Genomic DNA, 25,872 nt, shown 5'->3' with positions numbered 1-25,872 from the left:
CTATGGCAGAAGCTTTATGGGCTTACGGGGCTTTTGTTTCTAAGTGACGTAAATTTCTGTAATCCTTCCACTTTTTTCTAGTGGCCTGGTGTTGGAGCCACGCTAGGCTGGGTAAAAAGCTAGGCTGGGGTATTCGGCAAGTTCAGTCATGGCTTCTCAAGACAGAAAAAAAAAATTTGCTTCCATTGAAGGGAAAAGGCTTCTAGAAGTGTGTACCAGCATCTAGGCTGGGTATCAACATTGCACCTCAAACCATCCAGTTATTGTGACCCTGGTTTATACTGTAAAGTATGTCAAATGAAGTAGAATCCTTTTAGGTGGCAGTTAGAGCTTACAGGCTTTTCTCTCCTGTGGGCAGTGAATAGTTACCACTTCACTCTGGCTTCTGTGGGTCCTTACAACAAAATAGCCATGGGCTCTTAACAGTCCATAGCTCCTTCATCATGCCACTGTGCACTGCTGCGATCAAGAAGAAAGCTATTTCTATTTCTTAAACCATAATGATATATCTATTATTAAGTAAATAATTATGCTTTACAGTTATCTAATTTTGAAGAGGGTGTAATGTCAATTAGATGTGACATGTCTGCTTCATGTATGAGCATATCAGGCTGCTCATAGCTTGCCACACACTCACTGGAGCAGAAACCTATCAACTCAAGGCATTTTAAATGCCAAAACCTGAGGACTCTGAATTATAAACTAAACTGTCCAGCTCTACCAAACTGAACTGCCTGCCTGAATTCCGCTGCCCCCTTGCCATGCCACAGGAACTGAAGCTCTGCTGTATTATTTAAGATCTACAGAAGATGCCCTGAGATGCAGATACCTAAAATAAAATCTTAAAACGTAGGTTTGGTATGCCTCCCAGGTAAAATGCAGAATACATAACTACCACTAAGGATGTTTAAATCAGTGTTTGTGCTGCATTTGCCATAGCAGAGGTGGATGTGGATATGGTGGAGGTGGGAATGTTATGTCAGGATGGGCAGAAATGTTCATTTATTTTATGATGCCCTTGGCATCTTTGAATAGGCAATGAAATACAGGATAATTTACTTAATGCCATCCTTTAGGATATTCATGCTATTTGCGTTGTCTTAGTTTCTGCTTCCCCTCAGTTTTCTGGATGTGTCTTATAATATCCTTGGTTAAATACAGAAAATGTGAGTATCGTGAGGCAAAAGCATACTGGTATTTCTGAACCACATTCACAATTTTGGAGAAGGTTTTAGGATATGTTCTTGAAGCTACAGATGGTAAGAATGAGGCTATGCGTTTTTTTGTTGTTGTTGATTCTTTCTAGAGAACAGCTGTTTTTATACTTCAATACCAGTAACATTACTGAGTTTGGTGTAAATCTATTACTCTGTAAACTGAATGTACTCAAGTACTGTTTTCACTTGGATGCTTTTATCTCAAATATTCAGCAGGTTCTTCCAGGTGTCCTAGCTAGGAAAACCAATGAAATGAAACTTGGCATAATTGAAAGAGCGATAAAATATTAATTGAGCATTTAAGTTCATCTTATTTAGAGACACATAGCTGGAAAGTTTTCTGTCTGTAGCAAGTGGTATATAAAGAGTCACTAGCAAAACAAAGAAACCAGCCACAAACAAAGGTTGTCTTATTTTTGCCTGACTCTCACTTTCGCTCTTTCTGCACTTCCCATGAAGACACAGTGTTCCAACTTCCACGTTTTGCAGGTCTCACTGTATCAGTCAAAACACTAATTCCTGAAAGGATTTGGGAAAAGTGTCCCTTAGCATATCTTCCCTTGTTAAAATGTCACCTCTCCTGTCAACAAGTGGTACCTCTTTACTGCTACTTCACTGAGGAGACAGAATGATTCTCTAACCACAGTAACTTAACATTATGGTGACATACAGAGGATACAGAACTGAAGGTAGTAATTTAAAACAAACGAAAGAAAACAGCATCAACAAAAATCAGACTAGTAGCACTCAGGCTGGCATGAGCTATTGTCTCCAGCACTTGCGTTGCTGTTGCATACATGAAAGGATGTGCCCTGCCTTTTCGTGGCACAGTACGCAAGCACAGTCAATGGCCCATCTGGCTGAAAAGCATTCAAAATCAGAATTCTTATAGGCAAACTCTTCCTTGAGTAACAAAGCTAATAATTTGGAACTTGATACTTTTAATTGTTTACATGCATTGTGTTTCTCATTATTTGGAAAATATAATTTAGTGTCTTGGGAGTAGTAGCAATCCATTTATATAAGGAGTGTAATATAATAACGGATATAATTATTTTTATGTAATGTTCTCAATGCTAAACAGATTCATGACTTAAAATGTAAAGGTACTTTTGTGTTGAAGTGTTTTCCTGTGTACTAAGAAAGTGATGCTTGCCTTGTGATGTGTCAGTATTAGTTGTTTCTGTTAGTTAGAAGAATACAGAATTTCCTTATTCCTAGAGCAGGTAAATACGTCATTCTCCTGCTCATGTTCTTTGCATAGACTTGCAGATGCTGTCTCATTGACATAAAGAAGCAGCAAACAATGCAGGCTGATACTCACAAAGCATTTCTTGAGACATAATATGCAGGTCTGTTAGAACCACAGTTGGTTCTAACAGCAATACTTTTTATTTATCTCCTGCAAACAATTTTTTTTTTAAAAGAAATAAAATTGTAGCACTAAAGCACGGATTTATCAGTTGGCTGCTTGCAATCTGCCAAGTCCTATTTACAGTTTAACTACACTTTAACCAAGACTTAAGTATCAAATACACAACCTATTCAGTATTTGAAGTCAGAACTTAAAAGTCTTTTGGAATCAAGGTCAGCTATTAAAAACAGATCTGAATTGAACCACTGGACTTAAATGTGTTTGAAGCAAATTTTGTTACATTAATTAAAGAAGGACTGATTTTGATTTGATGATTTCTAAATATAACATGAAATCTACATTTTAAGGAATAGCGAGCTGTTGAGAGACTAAGGTAAGAAAACTTACTATGGTACACTTCTAGTTTTTTCTCCCTTATTTATAAGCTTTTCTGTTAATTACTTTGTAGTTCTTTCAATGATGCTGCTATATAAGATAGTGTTTTAACCACTTTGTATTCCTCTCCTTAAAGAGTGGAATAAAAACTCTAAATGTAAACATCTGACACAAAATAAACAGGTAAACTGTTAAGAATGGAATCCTGACCATTGAAGACATAGGAGTTTTCCTTTTCCAGAGCCAGGATTTTAACAGCAGTTATCTTGTTTTCTGAACTGAGGATGTTTACATTTCAACATCTTTTTTTTTTCCACACAGAGCAGTGATAAATTCCATTTAACAAAAAATTAAGATTTTATTTTAAAACTGACACAAGAAGGTTGGGGTTCTAGAAAGCACAGGTAAAGGTCAAGAGTTGGAAGCACTTCATTAGTTGCCATGTTTCTTAATGTACCTGCCAGATGCCATTCACCATAGATTTAGTCCCCGTACAAAATAAATGGCTACATAATAAGCCAAAGGGAGACTTTCTGTTGTGATTTTTCTTTCCTGTTACTGAAAACTGATCCTTCTTCCTCAGTAAGCATATCTTTGGCTCACCTCTGCCTTGCCACACTCTCCCCTTGGAGTATCAGACTTTGTGGAACTGCTCTAGGGAAATCTGCTTTATTGTGTGAGTGGGCAACCTAGGGGTGTTTATTTCTCAATAAGCTTAATTATGGTAAAAATGTGGCTATTCTGTAGGTTATCTATGTGTCTGTGTACCTAGTAATTACATTAACAGACCTCAAGGATATTTGGGGGTTACTGCTTTTTACCTATTTTTCAGGTGGAGAAATAGAATATATTCAGGAAAAAACTATTACTTGAATCTATGTAGGATTTGAAGAACTGAAATCGAGTCCTATAATTAGACCAGGTCCTGTGTCAGAGTTGAACAACTTACTTAAGTACCATAAGACCATTTCCCTGATGCACCATAACGGAACATAACACTTGTATGGGTAGCTAACCAAGTCCCTTCAAAGTTCTGCCGCTTTCACTTAAAGGAGGGCTTTAAAAAAACAGACGTCTGATCATTGAAAAAAATGGTCCTTGAGAAAAAGAGAATAGTATGGTTTAATTTAAATTCTTCCCTAGCTGTCTTCTTCACTTGGATTAGTTTGCAAAGAAATGGAGACCAATGGTTTAGTTTAAGGTGCTTGTTTTGAAAACATACTGAGTGTATGAGTCTATGCCCTGACTTTACTTATCCGTGAAGTAGCTATTTTAAGGAAAGGCTACTTGTGTTGTACGTTGCTATTATGTACTTTCTTCCTTCTTTAAACTAGTTCTTCTAGGTAGATGGACTTTAGAAAGCCGTAGTAACTGAGCTGACCCTAAGTAAGTAAGAACTGTATTCCTTTTTTTTAATGCTTCCAAAGGCTAGTGGGTTTTTATGTGCTCACACTTAAAACCATACACTAGGCACATGCAGGGGAAGATAACAGTGTTATTGCATTAAAAAAAAAATAGGCAAACATTTTTTACAGCTCTCAGTAAAATAAAATTTTAAAATATTATATCTCTTAATGACTGAAGTCAACTGTTAGAAAATGCAGTGTTTTATTATTGTCAGATTCAAATGCTACGTAATCGTATGCATGGGTTAAGGCCCTCTAAGCAGCCCTCCACCATTATTAGTTGAAACAAACTGAACTGACAGTTCCTAATGACATGGAGAAATAATAGTGAGGAGAAACAAACTGGCTGAACAAGGAGCAGCAGCTGTGCCTCTAGCACACACAGGCATCAGTTCTGTCAGAACAGTAGCTATGGACATGAAGCAACATAGAAGAGCCGTTTTTTCATTGAAGGTCACACAGCAGCACTGGCGGGACAGCATTGCTCTCATCAGTGGAACAAATGGTCCACCTATATGAAATCCAGTTGGCTGTTTCAGTGGTCAGTATTTCAAAATGATTGCCAGTTTGTTACTAACCCCTTTGTTCCCATTCTTTAGGCCTGCAGGGAAGACATTCTGCCGTCTCCAATTCTTTTTTTTTAGGAGGGAGAAACAAACCAAAACAGAAACCCTAAGAGCAACTGCAGTGCACTGCTCCCCATCTCATCCCCTGCGAAAGAAGCAGCTCTTAAACAGGCAAAATGCCAGCTCTTGCTGGTGGCTTCTTCTAGCAGTAACTAAAAATCTCCAACTGTTTAAAAAAAAAAGGCACTGAGCAGCCTGCCAACTGCCACAGTCCTTGCATGTTGCCTCAGACATTATTTTCCTGGGGCATGGTTATCCAAGGATTGTAAAGGCTGTGGTAGCAGCTACACTATCCTATCTTGTACTTTACTACATGCTAGCTATGGTCTTGGCTCCATGGGTTTTTGCTGTCAGCCTTCAAAGCTGAAAACATGTTTATAGGCAACTCTTGCAGGAAATTTAACTGGCATGGTAACTAAGGAAGTGAAACAGACTTTTAAATCTAGCCTTTATGTATGAAGTCTGAAGCATGACAGCAACTGTGTTTAGCACCAAAGTAGACTTACCCAAAGTAGACTTACCTAAGTGTTTAAGTAAGTCTGATACTTGAGACAACAGGAAAATTCCAAGATAAAAGAGACATTTTCAGGAAAAGCAGTGGAATAGCCTTTAGTGCACAGGTAAGGCTCGCTAACATGAGAGAGATCTTTTCTATGCTAGCTAGGAATTTCTGTGATAGTGTAACTCTGAGAACTTCCTTCTAGATTTTTTTCTTCATAAGGCTAGAAGACTTCCTTTTGACCTGCAGGATCTCCCTGGCAAAACAATATAAAATGAAACACAATAAAAATGTCTTTAAAATAGCACAAAAAGGAATTGTTTGTCAGGAGTTACAGATAGAGATGCTTTCATATATTGATTTTATGCCCCATGAGATACAATTATGTTTTTTAACCCATTGTTGAAACAAGTATGGTGTCAGCATGCTAGGTACTTAATGTGTAGAAGTACTTCATATGTAGAAATATTTTTTGTGAGCACGAAAGATTAAATACTGATAAAGGAATTTTTAATGAATGGAAAAACTGAAGTGAATGAATGCATATCCCTCGCTATTCTTCTACGTGCGTTCCCTTTTACAACCATGGTAAGTGGGGCTTAGAACACCTACTGAGCTACCGTCTGGAATGAAGATACTTGGCTCAGGGAAGGGCAGCATAACTTAATGTAGCAAGAAACTCTAAGCTTATATGGCCTGAAGTCAAAAAGGCCTCAAAAATTGAGGAAGGCGGTTAGGCAGTCGGTCAGTAGGATTTGCAAATCATTCATGGTTGTCCCAGGACAACTGGCCTCTTCAACCTACACTATTGATACAGGAAGGTATTAATTTCACATAGGAAACGTTCAAGGGGAGATTCTCAAAGGAGTTACAGGAAAGACAAGGACAAGGTCACAGGGACACAGATAAAAAGCAGGTAGAAGAAAGAATATACAACAGAGAATGAACAATTATGAGGTGTATATGGATTAAAATAAACTTTTTCATATGCGTAATACTCTTGTTATGCTTAAGACACAGCTGAGGGATGGCAATGAATAAAGTAGTTCAGTCTTACCCATGTATGTGCATGAGTACAGAAATGAGAAATTGCAGGCAACCTGTGAAAGCCAAAGAGTAGCAAATTTTACATATATTTCGTGTCCAATACCCTTCCTAAGATGTGTTTTCCTGTAACAGATCTTCACCAGAGAAAGGATAGTATCAGACACTTCAAGATTCATGAATTCTGTACTTCATAAGAACTCTACTACCTGCAAAGGCCTGCCCTCCTTTTTCTTTATCATGCCTTATGTTTCTCTTTCTGGTTCTTATTTTTTATTATCATAAATAGATGAGAGAAGATCAGATGGGAGAATGCAATCCTAATCCAGCTACGGTTCTGACCTTAAAAAAGCTAACTTTGCTTTTATAAAATAACTTTGATTATATGTGAACAAAACATCAAGCTTTAGCAGTGTTACATAAGCCATAAAAATTGGCTAGAAGGATGAAATTCAGCTGCCTGGGCAGATACTTGGCAGACAGTAAAGGAAGAGATGTTCTGTCTGCATATTTTCTACAGCATTTTCCTAACTGTACTCCCAAATCTTCATGTGTGTTTGAGAGAGAGATTGATAGAGAAGATGCATATTGTCACCTTCTGTTCTACCTTCTGCAAAACCTTCTCCTTCTACCTTCTCCAAGCCAAACTAACTCACACAGTCACATTCTAAAGCAAGGCCCCACGTGGACTTTCAGAGACAGAATTTTCTCCAGCTTTGACAAAGAAAAAGCAGTTCAGTGATCAGCAATACCATATCACTTTCTCTATAAAACATATGTTTTTAATTCTTTTATTATTCTTAGTCCTAGCAGTCACTTCATCTTCTTTGAAATAGTATGTATAAATGTTCATTTAGTTATGTATTAGAAATAGCCTTCTAGGAAAGCCATCAGCACAGTTTGCTTTGGTTGTGTTTTCATACAATTACAATTTTAGTTGAGAAAAGACAGGTGGGCGCAGTCAATCATGAACACTTTCCCAGTAACAGACATTTAGACCAGTGAGAAAAAACACACAATTTTAAGCCTAGTCATATAAATGCTGATACCAACCAGTAATCTCCACTGATTGTAAAACATCCAACAAAATATTGCTATAAAACGTCGGTATTTCAGAATCTCGTATTGGCAACGGTGGGTTCTTTTCTTTCTTTTTTTTTTTTTTTTAACGAACATACTAATTGTTCTTCTGATACATGTATGTACTTCAGGACTGCGGATGTGTGCACTTTTCATTAAGAGGAAAGTATTAAAAGGTAAGAGTGGTGTGGGAAGCTCTTTCATTACCTCTTTTTTATAATTTCTTTATGTCTGGATATCATAATCCTATATGCCACAGATAATACCACTAATTATCAAAGAATATGTAGTTATAATAGTGATAGCTTATATAGATCATAGAATTTTTAGGTTGGAAAACACTCTTAGGATCATAAGTCTAACCATGAACTTAATGCTACCATGTCCACCACTGTACCATGTACCTAAGTGCCAGGTCTGCACATCTCTTAAATATCTCCAGGGATAGCAACCTCACTGTTTCTGTGTAAAACTTGAAAGTATGTTTTTGCTGAGAGCAAGTGCACAGAACTTCCATAAAATTGTAAGCAACATCTTTTCCATGTCTAATGATATTTAGTTCACAATAAGGCAAATCAAGAAATGTATTCAATGATCACGTCACCTTTGCTCTTAATTTTCTTTAGTTCTTTAGGGATGTACCATCTCCTGCATGTCACAGCAGGTAGTCAAGAATTCCCCTCAGCATTTTGTTCTGAATGCGAAGTACAGCTCTGGAGATTTCTTTTTGTATATGCTGATATACACCTGTGCATACTCCATATATGTGAAACTAAACTAAACTAAAATCCACTATCATAAAGATGTTACAGTTCTTATAAACAAAGTACTCCAGAACAGTAGTGAAGAATAATACCTTTTACGAATCTAAAAGGAAAAAATAAATCCACAAATGATTGCTCTGCCTTTTAAGTCACCAGGCTTATGCTTCACTTTCTTAGATTCTCTGTGTAAAGGGTGTGTAAAAAGAAAAAAAGCAAATAAAAGAAGAAATTCATGACTATACTAGTCACTACACATAAGCAAAGGAAGGATAATGCAAATATGACATTTTATTTTGATGAACAGTAATTTATACCATTTTTCTACTTACAGCAGACATGATGAGCTCTCCACCTAGATTCTGGATTTCTGCTTTAACTTGACTGCAGATTTTGAGCTGATGGGAGTATAGCTTGATCTGTTCCAGGTAAGCCAACAAGTCCTGTTTACATGATTGGTCTGGACACTGAAGATAAAGGAACGAACAATATATCATATATGCAGTGGCAGATTCAAAAAAAAATCAGACATCAAATTATTGCTTCGTTGAGGAATTACTCAAATCATTCAGATTAATCCCTAACTTCTCCATATTCACTTGAACATCGCAGAACTTACCTCAGAAACATCACTGATCAAATTCCTTAATACATAGATAATTACTTTTCTTTCAATTCCTAGGAGACTTTGACTTATTTTTAAGAAGATACCTGCAGTAACAGTAATATTTACGTGGGCAAATATATACACACAAATGCAAGAGCAGTGTTAACATTTATACAAAGTACTTTATCTTCCAATAAGGATCTACATTTTAGTGTTCCATCTAGTGTATTTAGCTTGATGGCAGATCTTCTGTATTAGAGGGAACATGAAAATAAGAATGTTTTATAGCTGACTCACTTATTTGAACACTTTATAAAAAAATAACATCTTTCTATTTTCACTTATGTGAACACCAAAAATACCTGGAGGGGAAATGCTGCTCTGTGACTAAGAAGTTAGTCACCCTAAGACCTCATGCGTGTTTGTTCTAAAGCTGTTCATTGCTCTGGCAAAATAAAGATACCTAACAGGTGAATGGTGAGCCCTTAGTGTGCCACCAAAACTGTGAAGTAAGCATGAGAAACAAGAAATTGCTTCCTACAGGTTCCTCAAAGATGCATTTTTAGCCTTTGTATGCTGTAGTTTGTATTGGAAACATGACCGTTTTCATTTGAATTTCCTAAGAAAAGAAAGTATGTATGTTCCCAGCCCAGTACAGATGCAACATTCATCTGCTGTTTCATGAAGTTAGACCTTTGTGTTTATGAAACGGTGACTGATGAAGTAATGGTTTAAGTCTAACAAATGTTAAAAGCCAGAAAAAAATCTAATTCTACTTCGTGAAGTATGTTACTTAAATTACTGGCTTTGCTGAAGAAATCTGATACCTGCTTAAAATGGGGGTTCTGATAATCCTCTGTTCTTCAGGACTCTGCGCTTAGTACTGGAACACTCAGATAAGCAAAGTTGATGTTCCAGACTTAGAAATGGCAGCAAGGAGTAACAAGTTAACCCGAACAATTTTTAAGTAATTAATATGCATTAAATGTCTATCCTTACCTTGTGTTCTGCTAGATACATTACTGAAACATATTTTGTAATTTGGCATAGTTTAGAAGAAAAACGGAAAAGTGTCTTGACATCTTCTCTTTATTGATGTGCCTCATTTTTCAGTGTGGTCTCAGTATTCAAATACTGGTATCTCTGTGGCTGTTCAGAAAACCTGAATACTCATTTTTTACTTCTGAAACTAATTCATAGAAATCTGTCCTTCCAGTCAAATGCAGTTGTAACCTCTTTTAACTTTCAAAGCTATACTAAAAGTGTATTTCCTGCTATGAGATGCTTGCTTTTCTACTTTTTCTTCTCCCCAGCTTACTCTTCTCTTTTCCCCACTGGAAAAACTCAAGAGATAGGCAGATGCTGATCATTATCTCATTCTTCCATTTCAAGTAACGACAGTGTCAATTACAGAAGTTCAGAGACAGCGTTTTAACTTCATATAATAATATTGACAGGATTATTTATATAATAATATTGGCATGACAGTCACATTTGCTATCTGCCTTGTATGCATTTTTAGCAGAAATGTGTAACATTTTGGGAATGCTGAAGATGACATGCATCAAAGCTAGGGAAACTGCCACTTAAGAATGATACCTTCAGGTTGAAACAATTCTGGTCCGGTGTTCTGGACCTCTGGTCTGGAGAATCAGATCTGGAGAATCTGGAGTGCTCAGTAGCACCCAAAAGAGCAAATACTAGGGTAAAAAAGGTGTGTTCAGTTGCATAATTACATTTCGTAAATCTGTGGTATAACCACAGTTTTACTGCCCTGTGCAGGCATGTATGGTGCATTGTTCCCCTGTCTGGCACAGAAGAGAACAGGTAAAGTACAGAAAAGATTTTCATGATGATCAGTATTCTCTCTTCTAATGCAAAACCAGAAGGCCAATAACAGTAACTCGCCTACAGTCAAAAGAAGAGATGGTTCTTCATACTGTGTTAATCGCAGAAACCTCTGCTGCAGAATGATAATCATGAGAATCGTACATGGGTTAAAAAAGTCACTGGAAAAAATAACAAAAATAAATACAAGGAATATCAAAGCTATCAAATGTACCAAAAATGTGTTTTGATAAGTAAATTCATTAGTGGTTACAGGAAGTTGGAAGACCATATTGTGGAAGTATCATGAAATATGTACCATCATCTCACTGAGTTCTGTATCTAGTCACTACTGTCAGCAATAGGGTATGGACCTAAATCAACCTATGGTCTGACCCAGCATGCCCATTTTTATGTACTTTACCCATCAAACTTTACTAGATAAAATCAAACCAGGAACCAACATAATATAAGGATGTGGTATGTGTGGGGTTAAAGATAACGTTTTGTATCACCTTATGCAGGATAAAGTACAATTAAGAATTACAGTATTATAGCATATCCCGACCAACTATAAAGAGATGTTAGAAAGAAATTTACTCTGTGAAGAGGATGTTCCATGAGGAACCCTCTGCACAGCGCTCAGAAACACCGGGTACAAGCAACACCTGCTCGGTAGTAAGAGAAAACACTGTTTTGTATCGATCTCTACGCTTCCAGAATTTAATTAACATTTTCTTGCATTGATGTATTTATTGATCCTGACTAGAAGACCACTATACATTGAGTAGTTAGAGATCCATGTATCAGTGAAGCTAAGCAGGCAAGTGCTGTGCTGCACGTATCACAAGGCCTTCAGGCCTGGGTTGTGCTGAAGAAATCCCTCGGTCACAGCATACGCTTGGCCAGATGTTTGCAGTGGAGGAGCCTGCAGCAGTTCCCTCCTCGTATTGGTGGTAAGGGCATGTGCATACCCTTGCCTGTAGGACTGCAGCGAAATGTGACCATCCTTTTTGTTTGACATTGGAAATAATGAGTGGAGTTGCTTTTCTTTAAAAAAATCCCATGAATAGCTGAAATGAAAATGGAGGAAATCTCTTGTATGGACAGTGTTTGCCCAGAATGCTGCGCATGGATCAGAGGCCCATCCTGTGCTACACCACCTTGGGTTCCCACTATATGAAGGGACAAGATTGCTGTTATCTCCTAACGGTGGTGTTAACAGCATTGTAAGTGATACCTCACAGTCTGACTGCCTTTCTTACTGGCCTCCATAACAGACTAGCACTTCCTGCTGCAAAACAAATGGTTATGGAGGCATCGTTTAGTAAAAATCTGCAGTGTATTTTATAAAAAACAGGATGTACTGCCTTATATTCTTCAGGCTTTCAGGTCACAAAATTGACAGTGGAGTTGAAACATTGTTTAATTTTTATCTTCAGTATACTTCTGATTGATGTGCCTAGGTTGATGTTGATGCCTAACTGGGATTATGTTCACAGTTGTTAACTCTTGAGTCATCTTTAAGTGATACGAATATGGATTGGAATTTGCTAATTGTACTGCACTGTGTCCCTTTCTTTTCAACACAGGAATTTATAAAAATCTTAAGTGAAAAACAATATAACAGAGGGGTGCTCTTGCACCTGATGATTTATATAAAATATTGCAAATAGAGTTTGATTTTTTTCTGTAATAGGAAAACCGTATGAACTATGTAATTCCACAGTTCCTGAATCGGAGTCTCTGAAATTACATGGACTGTGAACCAAAATCAATTGTTTGAAAACGTTTTATGAGCAAGAAAAGGTCAAAGAGATACAATTCTTCATTATGCAGTTGTTGCTTATTTCAGATTCTTGCTTAGGTCTGAAGCTAGGTGAAGAAATAAAGCAGGTTTTGCTTTTCTCCTTGTATGTCACTTTGAATACTGAAAATACTCATCATATGTTACTATGGTCCTGATAACCACAAAGGCATAGTCAGAGTAGCAGTTAAATCCTGGGCTGACTGTGAACAGTAAGGTAATAGAGAGTATCAAAATTGCTGACAAATAATTGAAATGATTTAGGGTAGCCTAAGTTCAATTATAGGTGGTAAAGAAGTATCAGAAAAAGTACACGTGTGAAGAATGCACTTAGAACATATCTTAGAACATATACTTGAAAAATGGTAGAACCAGCAGCTGTTACTCTTCTCTTTTGAAGCAGATAGTACAAACCCATTTTTACATGACATCAAAAAAATCACACAAATTAAATGTTACTAACCCGTTTTTAGCAAAATATTTTACTGTATTTTAATGTGATTGAGAAAGGCAATCACTAAATTTCATCAAAACTTATGTTCTAGTCTAGACAGCAAATTCTTGAAAGGGTCCTTCAGTTTGAACCAAATTCAGCGAACAATTATTAGTTAGCCCACAGGGAATGTGAAGTTTCTTTTCTTTTAGGACACCAAGAGAGCAGGGCAGACATAAAATAACTAGGTCAAATAATATACTATTTTACTAGCTAAAGTAGTAACTAGGTCAAATAACAGTTGAGTGAAGAATTGTTAGTGTTTACAAATGCCATGGAGATTTAAAAAGCACAATGACACGGTTAAGAAAAAATCTGTGAGATAAAGGACGATTTGGCATAAGAACAAGAGTATATAGAAGTTGAAAGATTTCTAGCCATCAGAGGAATGAGAGGATCATATTGTACATCTTGCAATAGGAGGCGTAAGGTCAAGATTCTCTTTTTTTACTAAGTTTGATGCATATACAGTAGTGATTGTAGTTGTGTGCAACACAGAGGTATTGAACTTAGTGAATTGAGATGGCCTGGTTCACTCGTATCCTTACGAAGGCTTTTTTGATTCGTGTCTTTGTTGCTGTTGTTTTTTTAATTGACGTTACCGTATATGCTTATTTTCTTCTAATGCTTATGACATGAATTTAGCCAAAATGCAACACCTGTAATGGACTGGTAGGTGTCAGGTGCATACAAGATGCTATCAGGGGTCAGATGGGTTATCAACTGTGTGCAAGCTCTGACCTAGAATAAATACAGGTTATTTGAGTGAATTCAGTAAAGGGTTAAAACAACTTGAACTTCACATTTCCTGGCACTTTGGAAGGTACACAGTGGTTATGAGCTATAATGGTTTTTCCTCATGCTAACCTGTTCATGTTTCTAGTCTGGAGTCACAGTAAAAATACAAGAAAATACAAAGAAAGTTTTAGGTAATTTTAGGTAAGAAATATTCCAATAAGAATTCACCATATTGTAAAAGGAGTAAGATTGTAATACATTCATCTTTAGCTTTGATACCACATCATTTTCTGTAATACATTCAGTAAAGATTACAGATTTTTAATTTTAGTTTTTAAATGTTAAAAACTGAATCTGTAAAGGGGGCAGTGCACTTGAAAAAGATATGCTGTATGGAAGAGCACATGTCAAGATTAGAAATGAGGACATTTTACCTATTTTTTTCCACAAACCAGCTCACAACTGGTTTGTATATAACCATGTATAGATCAATAATAGAAATTATTTTGTCATGTTATCTGGATTTCAGAGTCATGTAACAGAAAAAGAAAAAAAATATTTCTTCATAGGTGTTAGAAAAGTAAGTTTTATCTATGAAAATAAAAGCGAGGGGAAGAGTGGGTGTGAAAGACTGACTATACCATGCTACTCTAGACCTAAAAGCCAGTCACAAAAGACTAGGTAACTAAAGGGCTTAATAGTTGCAGACTAAAATTTCACATGGTTCTGGCACAGTCTGGCCCTAGTACTACCTACCTTACTTAAGAAAGAGGATTGTGTGTGATTAGTTGTTTGGTGTTATTAATGTATTAAGGTAGCATGCTGCCATCCTAGCCAGGAAGATGACTGTGCTTATGGATTTACGTAGATCCTCTTCTGGTTTTTCAGGTGCTGTCACAGGTTTTTGTTGTTGCTGTGATGTATCCATCAATTCCGAAAAGTGAGAATAAAAAGGAAAATTAGACAGGTAGATCTAAAAATGTCATTACTGTTTCTGTAAGTGACCTTCTCAGGTATTGGAGCTTCTGTGGACGTATTAATCTGTGACAAAAGTTAATGCACTGTAAAATAAATAACCTACCTGATTGGCAATCAGCCGTGCTAAGACATCCATCCTTGATCCTGACTCTGAAATCATTTTTGCTGCATTAATTACATCAGATGTGTTCTTCAATGGTCCTCTACCCCTTCAAATGAAACAAAGCCTTTATTGCATTATTTAAAAACTGAGAATAAATCACAGCCATGCAAATTAGGCAAAGAAGAACACAATTGAATCAAAATAATGAATCCATACAACTGTTTTGTTTTCACATCCCACAAGTTTACACTGCTTGGCATCAACTGGATGCATAAGTACCAAAAAATGTCACCGTTTGTCTCATACTAGAAGCACAATGCAAGCTAAATCCTAAGAACAGGGATTTTCAAGCCCAGTCCCATTATGTCATGTACAGATAATCCTAAAAAGGAAGTGGTGAAGTTTTAGTTCAGAGAAGCCTTATGCTGTTTGCTGTAGTTATCCTGTAGTTTTATCATTTTTATGTTCATTTCACTTCTAGCGATTTTCTAGTAATCTCTTTTCTAGTCAGTACAAAAAGAAAGTTCATTGCAGTGACGTATTCTGAGCCTCATTGTGGATGTCTGGTCTGAAAACCTAGGTTGTTTTTATTTTATTTAATTGGTGTACTCAAGCATGAATGGAAATATGGACAGGGCTGCAATGAAAACTTACAAATACTCCTCCACAATTTGGATATGGTGTTTTCTCAAACCACTTCCATGTAATTTCAGAACAATTGAGGAAAACTGTTAAGTTTTTGTGAACAGATTGTCAAAAAAACACCTTTTTCTTCAGGCAAACAACTTAAAATGAAGTATTTCTGGAACCGTGAGAAGAAACTAAATGCGTAAGCTAGCTAGTATCGACAACCATTATCTTCATATTCCCTTGTGCTGCAGTTTCTTCAGTGCTGAAGTAATACTTCGGCTCAACTAAAATCAGCACTTACTGTGCTTGATGCATATAAAGTGAGCACCTTGCTAAATTCAGCTCTGCACTTCAGCCTTTTCAATAGGAAGATTTTTAGTTTTATTATGTAAACACTTAATTCCTGAAGGCTTCATGGCAATTTACAAGATCTGCAATGGACAAAGGAAGTGGGCAGCATGGAAAATTACTAAACTTCTTTGCTCAGATGAGGAGACCCTTTTCTTTGAAGTCAGTGTGGCATCATATATAAACAAACAAGCCATTTCAGTAAAAAATGATTAACCGAAGGCATTAATATGCTAAAAAAATTACTGTATGTAGTTACACTAACATTCAGTAAAAAGTGATGACAACATGATTAAACTCTTCTTAAATACAGTCTTTGACTGGGGGAAGGCAAAAACAGTCTTTGTAAATGAATTTTTCAAATTTGTCTTTATTGCTGTTTTTTTTTTTTTAGTTATTGATTTTATCATATATGCTTATTTGCTTCTAATGCTTATGACATGGATTTAGCTAAAATGCAACACCTGTAACAGACTAGGATGTGTCAAGTGCATACACGATGCCACAGGTAATAAATATCAGGGGGTCAGATGGGTTATCAGCTGTGTTCCTTCTTTTTTGTTGAAGCCCACATCTAGAAAAAAAATGGAACTGGATAGGAAGCACGTTACTTTACTACATAAAGAATCACAGAATCACAGAATTTCTAGGTTGGAAGAGACCTCAAGATCATCGAGTCCAACCTCTGACCTAACGCTAACAGTCCCACTAAACCATATCCCTAAGCTCTACATCTAAACGTCTTTTAAAGACCTCCAGGGATGGTGACTCCACCACTTCCCTGGGCAGCGGCATCTTCTTGCCATGGAAAACCTATTTAGTGAATTGCTTAGTTTATAGAAAATTACTGCATTTGGGAGATGAAATTTCAGATGCAAATCACATGTTTACAGGTCAAGTACTTCAGATTTCATGAGATTTCACCAAATTTCACCATTTGCCTTTCCTAAATTTTACCTTTTGACGGTTAGTTGTGCAACTGAATACTTATATTGCATACGGAACTTTCCCAACATTTCAGTCCACTGATTAGGTTTTTACTGTTATTTCCCCTGTGGTTTCTTCCAGAAGCCACTGTTAAATTGTTCTTGGCAAGTCTTTTTGGTGCTGTACAAATAATGTAAGTGGTCCAGAAACCATCCTGAGAAGTTACAACCCAATCTTACCAGTCAAACTACACAAAAAGGGAACATAACCCAGAACTGATGAAGCAGGGAAAGGAGAGTGGGACTAACAGTGACAACTTACCTTTTAGTTCTTATTAACAACCCGACTCCAGAGGTTAGAGATGCTAAAGCACATTGTTGTTTTATTTTTTTCCCAATCAGTAGATTCCTACCAGTTTTAAATGTCCTTGCATTTTGCCTATGAACTTCGAAGTATGAAAATACGCTTTTCTTGGGAACCTGTTTCAATGAGGTATCCATCTCTGTCTTTTAAGATACTTGACTTGGTGCCCTCTCCATGTCATTGTACCAAGCTCCCCTTCCTTCTACATATGTAGTCCAGGATTATCCTCCAGCTGATACTGAATCATCCCTCCTAATCTGTGAGACTACCGTGGCGGTAGTCCAGTTGTTAAAAATAAACAAATTAGTATAGATACAGACTTCCACATAAATGCTTGTGATGATTACCTTAGCTCATTCACCTATATCAGCTGCTTAGAGAAGGATTAAAAATGTAATTCCCACTACGTACTGTCTGCTGGTCAATGGTGCCCCAAAAAAATCTTCACAGAGAAAAGTGTATGTATTTTCCATCTTTTCCCCTCTTCTATGAGATAAATTTGGATTTATTTGTTGTGGTGTTCAGTAACTTTTTTTAATCAGCATTATCTTACTATTTTTCCACTGCTTCCGGTCTCTATAGCATTCAGAGCCAAGCTTGATCTCACACATCCCAATCATTTTACTGGGTTGACAGTCTACGGTGGACTTCAAATGACTCATTTTGATTCATTCAGTGGAAGATCAAACCCATCTGTTTTCCTCACGCAGCACTATTTACAAGCACTAAAGCTTTATTAGCTAGGTAAGTTTATAACATGTTCAAGGCTATGAAAACAAAGACAAGACAGAAAGGACTATATTTACGAGCAATTATACACCCTCAAGGTAGTGATGGCTTGTTACTATGTCACTTAAATCAGTTTTCTAGCCAGCGAGGAGGGGACTGGGAAAAGACGATAAATAATTTAAGAGCAGCATCTAGGTAAGTCTAACTAGAGGGTATGTATTTGGATTCTGAACAATAAAGTCAGCTGAGAGTATCTCAACAAAGTTGTAGGAGAGAAAAGCTTCGCAGAACTGTCTCTTGAAAGCTAAGAAAAAGAAAGCCTAGAACTTATTAATTGCTCTTACACTGAGGGATTTTGTGATGGGGAGACCGAAGCCTGTTGTTCTTGCTCCAAGCCATGATGAACAGTGTGTCTGCAGTCAGTCCCTCACAGTGCAGTGCCTGCACACTGTTGTAACTCCAGTGCTTAGCAGGCATCAGTATCAGTGACAACTTACTTTCTTTTACACTGCAATTTTTCACTGAAAAGTAATTATCAAAAATACTCTCTTAATTCCAACTTTTACCTCTAACTGAAAAGCCTTTGCCATCGCAGTCTTCTGTCTCTGAGGAAAGTTTAGTGGCTTACCTCTACTCACTGTACTCACATCAGCAGATGTTTTGTTTCCCCTTCATTAGAGTTAATGAGTCCTGCTGGCTAGCCAGTCTCAAAAACAAACTCCTAACATACGTCTAATGTAATACTCATAGCTAATGTGGCTCTCATGTGACAGGCTAAAAGAAGTAAAACTCTCAGAGCCTATGCAACTGCTCATCTTAGAACTAGAATATACTACTCTTCTAGCAATATTTTCAGAATCTTTTATCACTGTTTTCCTTTTCTTTACTGGTAAGGAATGACTGAAAGTATTTCTATGTACAGATCCCAACTCAAGACAAAGCCTAAGCCCCACAGAAGCAGGATGTAACTGCAGGTGCTTCACAATACTATGGACTTCGTCTCACTCCCACTTCAGGGCACACTGTTTCAGATAAAATTTTTGAAGTTCTGAGTGCTCATTCAAAACTATAGAATTATGCATTAAAAAACCAAGGTTATAAACAAATAAACATTTTACTAGTGGCTGCACATCTTTATCACTTATACCTGAAGAGGACTCGGTAGAGTTCCTCAAGAAATTATGTTAGGGTGAACATAACAGTAGATTGTACAGGTAAATCCCCCTTGCCATCTTATAAGGCTCTGGGTAGGGGAGAAGGAAAATTCCATTTTCACTTGCCATGTAGCCTAGTCTCAGTTTACAGGTTTGGAAAATTAGGAGAAAAATATTCTTCTTGCTAGGAAACCTGCTAGCATAACTGACTAAAGACACTCAGCATTTACAGATGTAGTGGCTGAAGCATTTCCACTCATTAACAAAACAAATGCAATACAAGTGAAAGCACAGCCAGATGAGAAAAGGCTGATGTGAAGAAGTACTAATAGGTATGAGGAAAAGGACTGTAAACGCCTTGAATTAAATAGTATTGTGTAGCTTTTGGAAGGGAGGGAATTAAGATTTAAAACAATACTTGCCTTGTGGGTACCCATGAATGGGTCAGGAAAGTCCCAGGAACTGCAAACACAACATAGGTATTACTAACCATTCTAGCATTCTAGAAATTCAAATGAGTTTAGGAAGACGGAAGTTTCTCTTTCCTCTTTCTTTTTTCCCCCCTCAGGGATTCAAAAAGGAGAGGAGGTCCAAAAGCGTAGACTTTTTTGGTAGTGAGAGCTTGGTGACATGTATGTAGCAAATACCGTATTTGTAGATGAGTGTAATGTGGGCTGGTATGGCTCTGACTTGTTTTTATTGAATTGTACATAAATCACTCATAGACCGTGATGGAGTGCAATCCTTGAGAATCTCCGTGGAAATGTCTCAGTTCAAAATGTGTCTGCCCAGTGCCAATAAACACTATCAATTCATAATCAATTTCAAAGCATGCTGACTAAAACAAAGAAATAAGTAGCCATCAACATGACTTCTAGGACAATTATTGTCAGCCCCCATGTAAAACAAGATTTTATAGCCTCTAGGAAGATGGGAAAGATACATACCATGTATTTTTAGTTCATTTAGGCTTCTGAAATTGTCTCCTGTTATATTTTCATGAACTACCTAAAGAATATATGGCCTAGACAAAAATCACTGCAAGAGATGGGAAACTGCTAGAAGAGCATCCTCTAAGACAGCTTTGGTTATCGAATGACAACTGTTACAATAGAGGGCAACACAGAAAAAAAAAAAAAAATAACCTGGTTTTGCTGGAATCTGTCCTGATTTCTGCACTGCTCTGTTCTTTTTTTATTGCTTGACTAAAGGAAAAAAGAGAATGCTTACTTTACTTAAACTTAACAGTGATTGGAAGGTTAATATATATAGGTTAATATACATATATAGGTTGTGAGGCCAGGTTTCTGATTATCTTAAGTATTGAAGAACATTTAGCTATAACTACAAATAAAAAAAGAGAATGTCCACTCAGGTAGGAAAATTATAAAATACACAGATATAGAAGTGTAATGTCGGTCTCTACAAACCATTACAAGAAGCAATTTGGAGTTCTAGTGGATCGCATGTTGCTCAAGTATCCGAACTAGCATGCTGCAGAAGAAAAAGCAATGGCAAGATGGTATGTATGGAGAAGTAACTTCTGCGCTTCTGTGCAGTGATGAGGTCTCTGTAGGTAAGTCTGACAAAGAAAACATTCCTGGAAAGACTTTATAAAAGACCAAATGTAATCATAGTAGATTAGGTTTGGCTTTGTTTCCTAAAGGTTCAGCTTTTTATAGTGGCGTAAGGCTCTGTGAAAGCCTTGACATGGGAATTCCTACAATGGCAGTCACTGGCTTACATGACACAACAGGATTCTATGGTGCTTACACTCATACAGTTACATGGTCCATCAACAATGACATCTCACCTAATGCATGTTTTATTATGTCACAGCCATCTGTTCCGGCAAAGTGGCCACCTCCTGTTCCAAGGAGCATCAGAAAGTGACTTAGACTTTCTGGACAAACCTGAACTGGATTAACTGTCTCAACTCAACAGCACTAGCATTGAAGAAAAGATTTTGACCAAAAAAAATAATAAATTAGGAGTCATACTAAACATAGAAACAGCTCAAAAGTCCTGACTTTTCCTTTGAGTTAAATGGGTAGAAGGCCAACTTTTACTTTTCTCTTTTCCCAGACCTGTGCAGAATGATAATACAACTGTGGCTAAAGTAGTGTTGAAAATAAAAGCGAGAGTAATAAGCCATAGGAGTAGTTAAATCCTTTATAGCACCGTGTTATGTGAATGGGAAGTGGAAAGTACTGTGATTTGCAGCAATTTACCTATCAGTACAAGTTTATGTCAGCCCCTTTGTTTCTTTTTCTGTTCCGGGGCATCTCCTACTGTGATTTTCTTACCTAGGTCATCCCTCTCCCCAAAACTGTTTTTCTTTCACTAGCCTTACAAAATAAAGCTGTTATTTAGAAGGTTTTACTCTAAGAGAAACCCAGTCATATCTTTTTGTTGTTCATGTTTCTTGTATTTTGCCATTTGAGACCAATCAAAAATTTACTCAGCATTTAGCAGACAATGCAGCAGCATTTTTATTTTCCAAAGATCTTTAGCATCTGCCAAATATGATGTTGATTGCAATGTCTAAAATTGACTGTATTTCACCAATACCATGGTGACTTGTTTTCATCGCTAAAAAAAAAAATACCATCTTCTGAAAAATTCACAAAATATCATGAAAACTCTGTGTGGTTACTGTAGTTGATCTTTGGTGGGTGCTTATCCAACAGGGATTCTGGTCTGTAGGGCACAGACCTCCCCCTTCTCCCTCACCTGCTTTTTCAAGTGGCCTTGTGGCTGACCATTAGCCTGCAAAAGCTGTTAGTCAGGAACAGGCACATAGGAACAGGCACTTACCTCTTGACCTCCCCACACTTTTCCTGAAGCAGGCCATTTCTGACCCTGAGAAATGCTATGTGACTGCATAATGACAAACCAAATCCCCTGCATTTGCATAACTGTTGTGACAAAAGTTATGATACTATTAAAACACGGGTTAGACATTTTCTTAATGATCCATTGTGTTTTGTTCCTCTCTGCTTTGAGTAATGAAGTAGGAATACAAATATTTAAACAAGAAAAGGACAAAACACTCTTGTTTGTAGCTCATGTATCTTACTTTGTCAGCTGTATAAATGTAGAGAAGTCCAGGCATTGAAACTTGGCTGCAGGGTCAAAGGTAGACGTGACACTATTGTGAAGTAACTGTCACTGGAAGCACAGTTCCTGGTCTCCCATCTTAAAAAGCTTAAAAACAAAGCATTTTTTGCCTCAAAATGTGGCCCTGTGCACAGTAGACTGCTGCACTATAAGCCTGAAAATGCTACTTTTGAAACAGAGCTATCCTGGCATAGTTAATAGGGAAGAAATGCTGATATTACTCGAATAGTTACTGAGCATTAAGTTACCTGTAAAAGATGCCTCTTAATGTGAAACTCCATCTTAAAAGTAGCGTGGAAGAGATGAGACCACAAGATGGAACAAGTGGGAAGAGAAAAGAAAGTATGTCAGGAGTGTTGCTCAGGAGGCTAAAGGGGAAAAAACAGCCAAAAGCTTCACTGCAAGTTCCTAAATCAGAAGCGTGACAGAACTAATCACAGCGACAACAGAATGTGGAAGGCAGCACATCAAAGGGAAATGTCTGATGTGCATGTATATACACTAGTTAACTTGTGCAATAACCAGAGAAGTGTATGTTTACATACAATCTGTAGAGATGAAAATCTAAGAACTGCAAACTCCTTCCATAATTACAATTGTACACACAGACACTCTTCCCCTTCATCCTTAAATCTCTAAGTCCAAATCCATAAGGAAATATTATCAGTACAATGTAAGAGAGTATCACAACACCACAAGCAAGTTAGTTCTGGAATCTTACGCAAGCATCACTTATATGTTTCTCACCTCTTTCTTGTTCTCATTATCGCTTGAATGCTTCTCCAAATCTGTTTTCAAATCCAGCTTTTCAAAAGACACTTTGATTTTCAGTTTCTAAGAAAGTCAGCAGATCTTAACAGTCAGGGGCTTTAACTTGGATGTCTGTCATTTTTAATCGCTTGTTACATGTGTACCATTACTGTTTTGCTGATTACATAAGAAGTTGGTCATTTGTCTCATTACTCTCCCCTCTCCTATTTCCCATGTCACAAACAAATTATCCACAGACTTTAACATATATAAAGTTTAAGAAACCAACATGTTGGATGGTTGTATGCTTTAGTTGTTTTTAAAATCCAAGCTGTTATGGAAAGTAATTGGTTTGTATGAAAAAACAACATTAAAAAAAATGACAGCATGTATTTTAATAAATGCAGTTTCCTCACAGTCTGACCTAGATGTGCAAATAATGTGGGCAATGAAAAAGGGCATTTTACGTCTTTACAAAAGGGCCACATTGCCCATGAAACTTCAGTAGGTACCTGAGAGCCTGTCTGCAAAGTAGTGCTTAGGGTTCTATCCTGTGAGAGCACGAAGAGCAAACACAGAGTTGTTTGGCTATGAGGAGCATGTTTCAACCCTAAGAGCCCTGTAGCCCCAGGCCTGCAGTGTCTGAAAGCACAGAGGTGAGTTGCAGCTGACTCAGTGCTCTCTCTAAGGACTCCCTCTGCAGCATGGCACATCTGCTTCCTACTCTTTTGACCCATGTGTTGAATTTTCAAAAGGAATGTCCTGGTTTCAGCTAGGATAGAGTTAATGTTCCTCCTAGTGGCTGGTATGGTGCTGTGTTTGGGATTTAGGATGAGAATAATGTTGATAACACGCTGATGTTTTAATTGTTGCAGAGCAGTGCTTACACTAAGCCAAGGACTTCTCAGCTTCTCACTCTGTTCTGCCAGCAGGCAGACTGGGGGTGCAGCAGGAGCTGAGAGGGGACAGACCCAAGAGAGCTGACCCAAACTGGCCAAAGGGGTATTCCAGCCCACCTGACAGCATGCTGAACTATTAACGTGGGGGGGCTGGACGGGATGTGGGTTGCTGGCTGCTCAGGGATAGGCTGGGCATTGGTCAGCGGGTGGTGAGCAATTGCATTGTGCATCGTTTGTATACATTAGTAGTAGTATTACTATTATTTTCCTTTCTTTCCCATCCTAATAAACTGTCTTTATCTCAACCCACAGGTTTTCATTTCTTTCTAATTCTCTCCCCCCATCCTGAAGAGGGAGGGGGAAGGGTGAGCGAATGGTTCTGTGTTGCTTAGCTGCTGGCTGGGTTAAACTATAACAAGGAATTACACCATGGTCAAGAAAAAGCACGTGTTAGCAGCGCAGAAGTAGAAAAAAGAAACATTTAAGGGTTAATAATGAAAGAAAATATGTATGTAGGCACTGTAGTGCAAACATATAACAATGCCACTTAAAGAAGTCAATACTGCCTTTTAAAATCCTCTTGCTATGCTGTAACCTTTAAAAAAGGAAATACATGTTCCCTTTATTCTTTGAAGTGTATCTTTACAGTTCTCCAGTGAGAGAAAAGCAAATGAATTGTTTCAAATTTGTTACTTTTTAATAAAAGCCTGTTTTCGCTTAACCTTTTTTTCCAGGCTATTTCCTTATTGTTTCACAAAACGTACTTTGTAGCAAGACCTGTTACAGCAGTAAAACTCAGTGAATCCCAATAGGTTAAAAGTCAAATAGCAAATTCTAATTTAGTATTTTATGACCACTGTGCTTCAGTGCATTTCTTTCTCTTAATTGTGCAATTAAAAATATAAACATAATTGCAGACCATACCTTTTGATTTTACAGCTCACGGACAGAGTGGTGAAAGAAACCTGAGTTACTGGGAGCTTTACTCCTCTTGCGGCAATCAGACTTCTAAAACAAGACAGTTGTTGTCTGTCCAGACTCTATTGCAAGCGTCCTCACAACAGCATCACCAGCTGGATTGTGAGAGAACTTCCCACCACTTTTCTGCTTGATTTTTATCATTTGTTTGGCCTGTGGTTGGCCTGCATGACCACTTCAGCCTGTGCATAACCCCCTGCTTTTAAGTAACCAAGCCACATGCATCCTCTCTAGCTAGGTGGCATGAAGGACTAGCCTAAGTCACCATTTCTGCATCTGCAGGATCAGTTCCTGTTGACTGTTTGCAGCTCTCTTCTGCATACAGTTTCATCAGCTGTGCAGCAGGGACTGCCTGGGGACTCTGGCCAAGCCAGATTCTCCAACACGGTTGTTTATCAACACAGCAGAAGCTGCCTAGGGGACTCTTTAAGGACACACTGGAACTTGCCCCTGGAGAGCTCCTGCACCACTGGACTGCACCCTTAATGGAGTTCAGCCATCTCCGTGTTTGGAGTCACTCCCTTGTTCCAAAGCCATCCGTGGTCTCCTGGATGCATGTGACTACATGGGGAGTTCATGGACCACCCAGGTACTTGAACAAATTTAGTACAATGTTCTGTAAATCATCAAATGGTCTTGTTTTCCTAACATTTTAAGGCTCTTTCATATTTCTTGAACAAAGTAAGGGGATAAAGTGCATGGTAGGATGCCCTATGTATTTAATTTACAAAATGCATGCCATATACGAATGAGAAAAAAGTATTTCCCCCTGTGGCCTCAAGCAGGTACAATCATTTTGGAATGTAGAAAATAACCTAATACATAATTAATCAATTTATTTTTTTTTGCCACTGAGTTATGCTCTCAAATACAAAACAGCCCTTTTCTCATCTTTTTCTTTGTAATTAAAAATGCAGACTACTAGAAGAAGGTCAGTAGGAACTCTGACAGATACATAACTAAATGCACTGAGAAGGGCCAAGCTGAAGGCTGAAGGTTCCACCCAAGCTCTGGCCATAGTGTTATGGAGAAGCCTTT

General features: G+C 37.6%; 1 protein-coding gene across 21 annotated transcripts in view; it reads right to left on the bottom strand.

The window, feature by feature from the left end:
* CTNNA3 (catenin alpha 3) overlaps window positions 1–25,872 on the bottom strand; it is a 482,801-nt gene that overhangs the window by 5,821 nt on the left and 451,108 nt on the right. For 20 of the 21 annotated variants that reach the window (XM_072040368.1, XM_072040369.1, XM_072040367.1 and 17 more), the window contains 2 exons: window positions 14,937–15,042; window positions 8,716–8,850 (listed from right to left, as the gene is read on the bottom strand). In XM_072040368.1, the coding sequence (XP_071896469.1) occupies window positions 8,716–8,850; window positions 14,937–15,042 (241 nt within the window). Of the gene's footprint in view, window positions 1–8,715; window positions 8,851–14,611; window positions 14,769–14,936; window positions 15,043–25,872 lie in introns of those variants that run through there. The other variant, XM_072040371.1, reaches the window with a different exon arrangement.

This window comes from Anas platyrhynchos, chromosome 6 (assembly GCF_047663525.1).
Source record: "Anas platyrhynchos isolate ZD024472 breed Pekin duck chromosome 6, IASCAAS_PekinDuck_T2T, whole genome shotgun sequence".
Lineage (NCBI taxonomy): Eukaryota > Metazoa > Chordata > Aves > Anseriformes > Anatidae > Anas > Anas platyrhynchos.
Note: the sequence above shows the minus strand (reverse complement) of the source record. Positions and strands in the feature narration are given on the sequence as shown.